Genomic DNA, 12704 nt, shown 5'->3' on the forward strand with positions numbered 1-12704 from the left:
ATAATTTATTTATGTAAGTACAAATTAGTACAATTAAACACACAGTTATTAAATTAAATATTTGACGGTTGAAAATCATCACTTTTATAATTTTGAAAACATTAATTGTCATTAATGTCACTGAATGTATTTTTTCATAGCAACGAAGAGCATCTGACGTAATATACTTTACGACGGGATATTATCAAAAATTATCAGTTTAATTTTTATTTCTGTAGCTTTCTATTGGTCAGAATCTCTTATGAATGAAATAATCGCTGTAATTTTTATTTCTGTAGCTTTCTATTGGTCAGAATCTCCTATGAATGAAATAATCCTATTAGTTTCTCTGCGTATACCTCTAATCTTTCTCTTACAATCCTAGCAAATATCTTATAGCACACGTCGAGCAGAGCAATACCCCTGTAATTTTGCACCATCGTTGCATCCCCTTTTTTATGTAATGGGATTATCCAGGATCTGGCATACTCTTCAGGCATCTTTCCTTCTTTCCATGTAAGTTCTATCAGTAGTCATACACCTTTTCCAGTAGTTTTCTTCCCCCTGCTTTCAGTATTTCTGCACTTATTTTATTTGGACCTGGACTTTTATTGTTTTTCAATTTGCTTATAACTCTTTGCACTTCGTCTTTGGTTGGTTCGGCTATTCTTATATCTGCTCCTCTGTTATGTCTTCGTCCTCTCCCTGATCTTCATCATCACTGTTTAGTAAAGTTTCGAAGTACATTTTCCATTATTTCATAACTTTTTCCCGGCTCACATACTAGCTCTCCTTCTATGGTCTTTATGTAGCTTGTTTTGTTTTGGTAACCTTTTTCTACTTTTTTTACCTCTTGATAAAATGATCTTATTTCATTGTTTTTAAATTTTTCTTCTATCTCCTGCAACTTTTTTTCATTGAATTCTCTCTTTTTCTTCCTGCAACTTTTCTTTTTCGAACTGTTTTCGTACATGGTTATACTCTTCTCTGTTTTTGTCGTTAGGGTTGGTCAACATAGGTACGTATTCTTAACTTTTTCTTAACATAAAAATATGTTTTAAATATTTTTTTGGTTTATTTTAATAATTATAAACAATTGAAAAATGCTTCCTTTAGGTTTTAATTTGTAAAAACTTTTGTGTTTAAAACATTTTTTAATTTAGAAAATCTCATTTTAAATAAAAAGGATTTTCAAGAAAGTTAAACATTGAACATTTCCATCTACAATGCGTAGTTTTTTCACAATATTGAAATTAATGAAAAATAATCGAAAACAATTGAAATTAAATGTTAATAAAAAATCTGACGCAGTAAAAATTTCGATACCCTCGAGATGGTACGCCTTTTCTATTGACTTTCTCCAGTTATTCCAATTAAAAAATAGCGGCCAGTAATTTTTCGATTTTTCGGCTTTGTTTCCTGGGTATTTATTTTCCCTATGGTCTGGGATACTTTTTCGTAGAATAGTACTTACTATACATATAGTCGGAAAAATGAAAGAATACCCATGAACGAACATATAAAACACGCTGTATTTTCCTGTCACCGTGTCACAAAGAAAATTGCCCAGCGCAAATAAATGTAATAATAATTATTACATGTACTTGCGCTGGCCAATTTTTTGTGTGACACGGTGACAGGAAAATACAGCGTGTTTTATATGTTCGTTCATGGGTATTCTTTCATTTTTCCTACTGTACTTCATTTCTTCATCCTCATGTGTCGAAGTTGGTGGGAAGGCTTGACGATCTCTAAGCAAATCTACTATTAGTTTTTGGAATGAGATATGCAACTTTATTTTTTATAGTCTTCTTATAATGACAATATGGTAAATTAATCTTTGATTTATAATAAAACCGATTCCATACTTAGTATTGTATTCATTGCTCCTGTAGTAAACTGTACTCCCTTAATTTTTAAACTGCTATTAATTTTCAAAGAAAACTTTGTTTTCGTTTATAAATTCGCAAAATCTGTTCCTTCCTTCGTTTGTTTGTGCGTCGCCTCTTCTGAAATATTTGGAGCCGATCTACCGATGGAGTCGTATGCAGTTTTGTCTCCTGAATCTAAATCTGAAAACGGCATTTCGATATGTCGAACAATCTGGCTTAAATGGGTGCGTTTAGACGATTCGATCGTGTGTCGCACTCGGATATTTTACTATTCGCTCGGTTATTATTATGCAAGTACAGTGGAACCTCGATAACTCGGATTAATCGGGACCGCGGCCGATCCGGGTTATCGAAAATCCGGGTTAGCCGGAGAATATGGTAAAAATTAATCAAATACGCAAATACGCTATACCTACAGATAAACTCCGTTAGAATTGAAATAACATGAAATATACTCGTATATAAATATGCACAGTGCCAGTGCCTACACATCTAAATTACTAAAAACACGCAAACACAAACGTAAGTAAACGGAAGCGAACAATACAAGACTGTACTACACACAATACAGTCACCACAATCGGAACGATGTTATGTTATTTAAGAACAGTGAAAACTAAAGACAATTGTTTAAAAAATAATTTATTTAATAGTCTTTTTTAAACACTGCTAAGACAGTTTGAAATAAATATGTAAAGGAATACTACAGACAGGTGCCTGTTGTTTCTGCCGGCATGTGCCATGAGTCATTTTTACTATCGTATAGTTCAAATTACACAAATACACATTATCTCTCAAATATTATATTACATACATTTTTATTGTTGAAATGTTTATCTGATAATTAACTATTTTGATGGGAAATAAGCCACAATTAAATTGAAAAATAATTTTATTAACGTTTCGACGCCCAAATCGGGTGTCGTTGTCAAAATACAAATGTACTGAAAATCAAAATGTTTATCTGATGAAAATCGGTCCGGGTTAGCCGGACTTCCGGGTTATCGGGGTTCCACTGTATATACAGTGCGCTGGAATAAGTGTTCCCCCCCCCCACATTAACTTATTTATTTTTAGCACATAAGCAAAACGCTCAGACAGGTCGATTTTTAAAATAATCTTAGTATATTATAGCATCATTTTTTAAATGTATTTTTTTGTCGACCGTCCATTTATGATCAATTTTAACACCCTCAAAATAATTGATTAATGACCCCTATTAATGAATGATTTTCTATTACTGAACGATTTCATTATAGGCAACACAACATACATTGCTTGCATAAATTAATTAAACGCTCTGTGATTGGCAGTGACCTGTAGTGTAGGCAACCAAACATATACCTATTTATATTCCCACTAAAAAATTTAAAATCAAGTAGCCGCTGTTAGTACTATATGTCATTGTATGTCATTATTTACTTTATTGTTTAAAATTCTGTGTATTTGATAAATCAAAAGATGGATATTGACGAAGAGTTTAATTTAACTCCACAAGAAGTGGCAGAAACTGCAAATGAAATATATTTAAGTTTACTGCCTAAAAAAAGCAGAGTGTTGTACGAAAAAACAAGCGCATAAAACTACCACTAAAGAAAATTGAACTTTGAATATAGTTAATGAAAGCTGAAAAAATTGTTGTTTATCGTTAAGTAAATAAAAATATAAACTAAGATATCTTTATTTCTGAAAAGTACGGTCAACGGAAAAGTTTTGTAACGAACTCGTGAATTAAAATGGAGATTAACAATCTCGAACAGTAACGCGTTCGGCCCGCTCACGCGTTAAAATATCTCAATTGTTAATCGCCCTTATTAATACACTTTTTGGTTAAATAACTATTTAAATGTATAGCATCGTATTTTAAAATAATATCATTAGGCGATCCCTCTTCAAGTGACAGTCATAACTTTGATTTTTTTGAATGGGAAAGTACATCATGTGACACCTCATTTAAAGGTTTTCAAATACTGCTTACAAAAATGTATAACACTTGCGCAAAATTTCGGTACAATGCTTTTTAAATGCATTCATTTTTTTTAATCCTGAGAAAACTAATAAGAATTTTTGAAAAATTTAAACGCAGAAGAAAATATTACATTATTACCGAGGGCCGAAAGTCCCTAAAAACTTCTATAAAATTTATTTTAATAAGTTACAGGGGTGAAAACGAAGAGAAAATTTAGTATGGTTTTTAATTTCAAATATATCATTCAAAAGAAACTGTTTGTTTATTCTAAGGGACTTTTGGCCCTCGATAATAATGTAATCTTTCATTCTGCGTTTAAATTTTTCAAAAATACTCATTAGTTTTCTCAGGATTTGAAAAAAATTAATGCATTTAAAAAGCATTTAACCAAAATTTTGCCCAAGTATTACACATTTTTGTAATCAGTATTTCAAAAGCTTTTAAATAAGGTGTCACATGATGTACTTTCCCATTAAAAAAAAATCAAAGTTATAACTGTCACCTGCGTAAAGTTCGAAACATCGATGCTGTACACTATGATTATTTTAAAAATCGACCTGTCCGAGCGTTTTGCTTATATGCTAATGCTAAAAATAAATGAGTTAATATGGGGGGGAGTAACACTTATTCCAGCGCAGTATGTAGTAAAATATAAATGATGTTTGCTAACCGTAAACAAAGTTTTCGTTATGATAAGACTTGCATTATCAACTTGTGTTCTTCTGTATTGTAGAAAATATTTCTTGTTTTCTCTACTAAAAACATATGTTTAGGTATCTATTTCCTTATCTCTTCGTTAATTCTTTAAGAAGCTCTGTTCAAGAATGTTTCCTAAACTAGCATATAATGTCATCAATCACTTTATTTTTATCACAATTTTATTGCCACTATTTCGTTACATAGTGTGTTTATTATTTAAATTGATATTTCTTGTTTTATTTAACAGATAATACCTATATTTTTTAGCTAACCAATTTTACATTTTAAGTTTTTGTGAAAAAATCAATAATTAGAAACTTCCTTACCTTCATATCACAAAGGCCTTGGACTTTTAAAAGTTTCGCAACTGAAAGTAAACTAGGCAACTGATCCTGGGAAACCACACACTGACCTCGGTACATAAACGACAGTATGGCTTTCACTTCTTCAAAACTGACGTTATGTAAAATTACTACTGGATGTGCTGATTTCATCTCCTAAAAATATATACAATGTAATTCTTTTATTAAATTATTTTTTTTATATTTCTAGGTTTATACGCGAAGGGGCAAAATGGCCTCTAATAGTCCAGAGAACTAAGGTTTTTCTCGTGACAGAACCCCCTTCAGACCGAAAACAAATTTTCAGTTGTGTGAAACCCTATAATAAGAACTTACATTATATATGTTTCCTGCAGCCGATTTTGTTGATATACATAGTTATTAACAAATGAAGATCAAAAAACGGCAAATTTTCGCTTTTTCGTCTATCGCCAAAAAGTGAAGCGTTTGAAACACATTTGAGAGTAAAAAACTTATAAATCATAAAAAAACTTCAATATGGCGTTCTCCGAATATGTCTATCCTTATTTTTTCTTATAAAATTGCAAAATAAATCCTAAATTTTGGGTTTTTATAAATGTTCATTATTTTTACACAAAATTCTGAGACTTCTGTTGCTTAAATCTTAAATTATACTCAAAATTTCAAAGCGATTGGTCAAATAGTTTAAAAGTTATTTAATTTGTTTTTCCCAAATTAATTTTTTTTGCAACAAAACAAGTTGGCTACAATTTTTGTTATTAACTTTTATTGCTATCTATTACTACAGCGGATCTACTGAGCTTTACCCCCACTAATAAATCACCCTGTATAAGTCAGAAAATGATGAAGTTACAGTAATTTAATAATAATATAATACTAGATAGCTTATGAACGAAGAAGATTTGATAAAAAAAGAATGTGTGTGTACTTTGTACGCACGTAAGAAGTTATACTTCTATTATATAATTTCAACGAAATAAATATACTTAACAGTTACAATAGGGCTTTTCATCGATTGTCATTTGTTTCGAGCTTTTTTCAAATGTCATATAATTCGTGTATAATATTAATATATACGGATTATACAACATATGACAGAAGCTCGAAACAAATGACTGTGAATGAAAAGCCCTATACAAAAAATTAACAATAATTATCAAAAATTAACCAAAACTTAACAATGCCAAAAATTAAAAAAAAAAAGAATATGAATCGTCCGGGATTTGAACCCGAGATCTCGCGATCTCTCGATCTCTGGTCCAATGCCCTGCCAACCAGGCTATCAAGCCGCATGTTATTGACGTTTCGCATATAAATAATTACACATCACTGTGACAAGTGAAATATAAAAATAGATATTTTATTATTTTACGCCCAAGGAAGACAAATCCAAAGACACAAAAATTATAATAAATAATACATTTAAAAAACACTAATATATTATTTTAATGGCTTATTTGAATGGCTTCAAATAAATAATTTGAAAGATTAGCAAGGAACAACATACTATTGAACATAAAGAAATAAATTATTAATCACCTAGGTAGATCTTGGCCATAGAAGTAAGTTGCTTTAAACTGCAGTTAAAAATATCGCAGTAAATACTTAAGGCATTATAATAGCTGCATATATGACGAATAGAGGAGAATTCAACATAAGGTTAGTTCTAGCTTGTGTATTTCTGAATGTAATCGAATTTCTTACTGGATAAGACCGATAAGATTATAATAAATAAGTATACAATAATAGTATATTACTTTATGAGGCGGAGAAGCATGACTTTTCTTGACGCGCCCGATATTACGCGCCGAACGAAGTGAGGCGCGTAATAGAGGGCAAGTCAAGAAAAGTCGCTTCTTTGCCGAATAAAGTATACTATTTTTTCTTCAAACGTAGCAATTTTCAACCATAAATAGTACAATTCATACGCTATTTTTACTCGAAATTAACTGTGACAACTATCAAAGTCGTCTAGATGTTAGAAATTAAAATAATTAAGTCGTCGGTGGGATAAACCCTCATGATTCGCCAACATCGGGAATGATTGCTGAAAGTTGTGCTCGACCATCAGTATCATCAACAATTACCAATGCGTATCAAAAGTCGGGAACATTTTTGCACGGTTTCAATTTTGAAAATGCCTCATTAACTAATTGTACTTTTAATATTACTATAAATAAAAATGATGTTTAATTGTTGTTAATGACATTTGTATTGTTGCTTTGTGACATGTTTCATATTGTTGCCATGACAACATTTTTCCCTCCGCCGTAAAGAAATGGGAAAAAAAAACTGCTGCCGGCGGAGACATCAAACTTTGACAGGATCAAGTTAGATAAGTAATGTCATCATTATTTGACGTTTGAAGAAAAAATGTTTTAATAATACTCATCTTACTCCTGAGGAAGACAAATCCAAAGACACAAAAATTATAATAAATATATTTACTAAAAACACATATTCTTTTCACACCTTTTCCTGCACTGATATATTTATACATTACTAGAAAAATTTAGCAACTAAACGCCATACTGTCTGTGTGCGCATGCGCGCAGATTATGAAATTTTACTCTCAATCGCGCCTAAAGGAGTATAACTTCAAAAATTTATTTTAAAAACATGACAAAAGATAATTTTAAATATTGCAAAATTATTTTGCAAGAACATGTCGATTATTTGCTTATAAACAATTAGAATAACTTTTTAACCATTACTCGTAGAAAAATTATTTTTTCATATTTAGAAAATCTATTGTTTCTAATTTGGAAAGACTGATTTTTTTTACAAATTTAAAAAGAGAAACAATTATCGTAGGGCTATTAGGAACGAAGTTGGCTCTTCCTATTTTTTAATTCACAGCAGCTTTGTTTATAACAATTAAGAATTCAAATTAGCCATATTTAAAAGAACATACTTCAAAATTTTAAGGTACCAAGTATAAAAAAAGATTTCCTTTTAAGGGAATCGTCCACAAAGCTTCAAAATGTGGTTCTTAAAATCGGCCGGCCTTGAAACTTGGGAGAGCGATGAGAAGGGGAAAGAGCTTTTAACCTTCGGAATGCTTCGGATGACTAAGGGGGATAAATTTGGACCCCAATGTATGTTTTTATTTAATAAATTCAGGAATATTTTCCATTTTAAACTGATTATTTTTTTATTTAACTTTAATATCATTTTAGATACCCTCATATTTTTTATTAAAAAAATTCCCTATATTTTACGAAAATTTTTTTTTCTGAATTTGGGGTCAAAGATGAACTCCTGAATTGGGATACACAGCATCTCAGTAAACATCATATTAAAAATAAACCTTTTAATAATTAAATGCCCGTGGTAATGTTTGTTTTTAATAAATACGATTAACCTAGTTTTTGCATCGATGCATGCTAGTATTTGATACAAGGTCGAGTTGCAATAATATTCAGTGGGTGTTTATTAACAGTCAGCACTTTTGAATCACGTTCACCTTGGCTTACAAAAAACAGTAAATAAACAATAATCGACTTTAATTATATTTTTACGAGAACAGATAAATCAATTAGCAGTTGAGATTCCAGGGGGTAACATCGATTTCAAGTAAATACTATACCACCAGTTACTTTCTGTGATATATTTAACGTGTAAATAAATGTATTAACAACGAACGATATTTACTACATCAACCCTCATAGTCGGGGTAACCACCCCTAAGTATCCAGGGTGGCTCAGAAGACAGGAGCCACCATATGGCGATCCAAGACCAGGGAAGAAAGACTGGAAAGACGTCACAGGAGTGGTAAACTAGAACGAGAAATGGGAAAACACGTCAATGTTCTTGCACCTCGACCACCCTAGATAGCAGCGGGGTGCCCACATAAAAACGATGGAGACGTCAGGCCCGAGACGGAGCTGAGGTATGGAAAATGGAATGATATGGAAAATGGAATGATATGGAAAATGGAATGGTATGGAGATGGAACTTCGTGTGGACAATGGACAATGCTATGGAACGTGCAGCGAGGACTTTTTGGTGATACGAACAAAGACGTTTAAAGTGGTAAGTCCATATTAGCTATTTTTATGGTATTTCCTGATTCGTATAAAGTATAAAGTATAAAGTAATATTAACGTAATTATAATTTAAGACGCACATTACCTTTTAAGTTTACCTATTTTTACTTAATTATTCTATTTTAATTTCCTTATGATACCAATATTTACCAATATATACAAGAATTTTTTTTTACAAATATTATGGTTATTTATAGGACGTAACGATACATTTTTATTTGATACTGATTTTTATATGATTCTTTATATATTTACCAACATATTTTATCTTTGCTGATTCTTATCCATTTATTATTGGACTACTGATTTTTATTACATTTTTATTGGTCTACTGCTTTTAATGGTGATTTATATTGAGTGATATACTGATTTTTTTATGGCAATTTACTATATTTTTTACTATTTTTGACATAATATTTTTCATATATATATTTACTATACCTCGTAAGACTGTCAAATTTATGCGTTCGTTACGGGTACAAGAATAAGAAAATTATGAATAAATGAGTAGCAACAAAGTTACTTGGGAAGACTTCGTCAAAATAGTTGAGGAGATTACGCAAGAAGTAACAACGCAAAGCAAAAGGGTCTTGAAGAAGAAAGTACCTAAATCTAAGGATATACAAGAAGAAGTAACGACACAGTTAATTAAATTGTATAACAAATTCACACATTTAACGAAGAAAAATTGGGAAGCGCTATCGGACAAACAAAGAGAAGCGTGCAACAAATATTTCGGAAAAATAAGAGACAAAGTTATACGCTCATTTCAAGCTGTAAACTTAAGAACAGTAGTTCCAAGTTCAATACACCAACCAATCGACAAGGAAATAGAGGAAGAACAAAGCGACGAAGAAGTAGAAGAGGAAAAAAGTGACGAGGAGATAGAGGAAAAAATTGACGAGAAAATAAAAGAGGGAAAAAGCGACATAAAACAAGATATAAAAATATTAAACATGGCTCTGACAATCAACGAATTTTTGAATATTGCAAGCAAGGTATTGCCCAACGAGTTTGATGGAAGCGCAGGGAAACTACAACCATTTTTAGACGCATTAGAGTTACTTGGAAAAATAGCAGAAGGACATGAATAAACCGCAATAACATTAATAAAAACAAGATTGACTAATAAGGCTAGAAACCTGATAACCACAGAGGATACGATCCCACTTATAGCAGCGGCACTGAAGAAGGAATTAAGAGGCGACAATCCGAAAACGATAATAGACAAGTTAGCAAAGAAAAGGCAAGGAAACAAAGATGCAGCAGTGTACGCATCCGAAGTAGAGGAATTAGCGGAACAGTTGAAGGTAGCATACATAGCGGAAGGAATGCCATTGGAGCTAGCGAAAAAATACACAACGGAAACAGTTGTAGCAACAATGAAGCGAAACGTTAATACGGATAGAGCAAAGTTAATACTGGAGGCAGGTAATTTCACAACACCGCAGGAAGTAGTATCTAAATTTTTATCGATTGATACGACAGAGGAGAACACACAAGGAAGAGTGTTCAATTATAGGACGAATTATGAAAATAGGAGAGGACAACAGCAATACCGAAGAGGATACCATAACAAATACGACAGAGGAAGAAGAAATAACTTCGGACAACGGAACGAAGGAGAAGAAACAGGAAACCAACGGAATTATTCCAACAGAGGATATAGACAATTCAACAACCAAACATACAGAGGAAACCAGAGAGGAGGACTAAACAGAAACGTAAGGCTACTTGAGTTAGAAGACAGACAAGAGGAAACAGAAAACCAGCAGTTGGGGTTTTGAATGAACGAAACAAGGAAAGTACACAGTCAGAAGTGGAATATAATATTTACAACTTCGACTTAAACCTAACGAATTTTGTACAAATGAAAACAGGAATCCTAGAAAACACAAATACCTTTATTATAGACACAGGAGCTGATATTTCAATACTGAAGTGTTCACAAGATTTTATGAAGGAACATGTGAAACCAAACACAAAAGCGAAAATAAAAGGAGTAACTAAAGGAGAATTACAAACAATGGGAGAAGTTGAAACAACGCTAGAAGTAAGAGGATCTCGATTTGAGCATATCTTTCAGTTAGTGGAACCTAGCTTTCCTATTCCAACCCACGGAATCATTGGGAGAGACTTTATTTCAAATTTTCAATGCATACTAGACTACGCTAACCTTAAAATGCACATTAAAGAGGACAACGATTGTTACAAACAAACATTTTGGATAATATAGATAATGACACGATAATAATACCGCCTAGATGTGAAATTTACAGAGTTGTAAAAATTTTTCAAACGCTGAAGAACGACAGGATAGTGGAACAACAAGAAATACAACCAGGAATATTCATAGCGAGAGCAATTATTTCAAGTAATAATCCGTACATCAAAATTTTGAACACAACCTACGAAACAGTAAAAGTAGAGACAAACGAAATCAAAACATTAGACATTAAATTATTCAACATATATAGACTGATCAACGACAGCAAGGATAGGAAAAAGGAATTACGGGAATCATTGAAGTTAGACATTCCAGAATACATACGCGATAAGTTAGTATCTTTATGTGAAGATTATTCAGATATATTCGCCCTAAGGCATGACATGCTAACATGTAACAACTTCTACGAGCAGAAACTGAGAGTTAAAGACCAAACTCCGGTATACATTAAAAACTATAGGACACCTCATGCACAAACAGAGGAATTAAACCGGCAAGTACAAAAGCTGAGAGACCAAGGGATAATAGAACCGTCTACATCAGAATACAACAGCCCAGTAGTACTGGTACCGAAAAAGGCGATAGATGGAAATAAAGCATGGAGATTATGCATAGATTTTAGACAACTGAACAAGAAAATAGTCACAGACAAATTTCCTTTACCAAGAATAGACTCGATATTAGATCAACTAGGAAGAGCAAAATGGTTTTCAGTTATAGACTTAATGTCAGGTTTTCATCAGATACCATTAGAAAAATCATCGAGAAAATACACATCGTTTAGCACAGAAAATGGAGCATTTCAATTTACCAGATTACCTTTTGGATTAAATGTAAGCCCAAATAGTTTTTCAAGGATGATGTCAATAGCATTTTCGGGATTAACACCGGACAAAGCATTTCTTTACATGGACGATATAGTAGTAATAGGAATATCCGAAAAACATCACCTAGACAACCTGAAAAAGACATTCGAGACATGTCGAAAATTCAATTTGAAACTTAACCCAGGAAAATGTCAATTTTTTAGAAGAGAAGTAACATATTTAGGACATGATCTTTCTCAGGAAGGAGTATCACCAGACAAAGCGAAATATGCAACGATTGAACAATATCCGACACCTAAGACAGCGGAAGAAACAAAAAGATTCGTAGCATTTTGTAACTATTATAGACGTTTTATTCAAAATTTTGCTGAAATATGCAGACCACTCAACAGATTATCGAGAAAAGGAGTAGAATTTTTTTGGTCAGAAGAATATGACAAAGCATTAGATAAGCTTAAATCATCTCTGATGAAGCCACCGATCCTAAAATTTCCAGATTTCAATAAACAATTCATCCTAACAACAGACGCATCCAACGAGAGTTGTTCAGCAATTTTAAGTCAAGATTATAACGGAATAGACCTACCAATAGCATACGCATCAAGAAGTTTTAATAAAGGAGAAGGTAATAAACCTATAATCGTTAAGGAATTACTAGCGATTCATTGGGGAATTAATCATTTCAAATGTTATTTATATGGAGCACCAACATTTTTAGTAAAAACGGATCATAAACCA

At 32.1% G+C, this 12704-nt stretch overlaps 1 protein-coding gene across 1 annotated transcript in view; it reads right to left on the minus strand.

Moving 5' to 3' along the window:
- The window catches only part of LOC126888292 (protein tramtrack, beta isoform-like), a 34483-nt gene that overhangs the window by 14277 nt on the left and 7502 nt on the right, over positions 1 to 12704 (minus strand). The window contains exon 2 of the mRNA XM_050656432.1: positions 4866 to 5036. Within this exon, the coding sequence (XP_050512389.1) occupies positions 4866 to 5036 (171 nt within the window). The remainder of the gene's footprint in view (positions 1 to 4865; positions 5037 to 12704) is intronic.

Source organism: Diabrotica virgifera, chromosome 7 (genome assembly GCF_917563875.1).
Source record: "Diabrotica virgifera virgifera chromosome 7, PGI_DIABVI_V3a".
NCBI lineage: Eukaryota > Metazoa > Arthropoda > Insecta > Coleoptera > Chrysomelidae > Diabrotica > Diabrotica virgifera.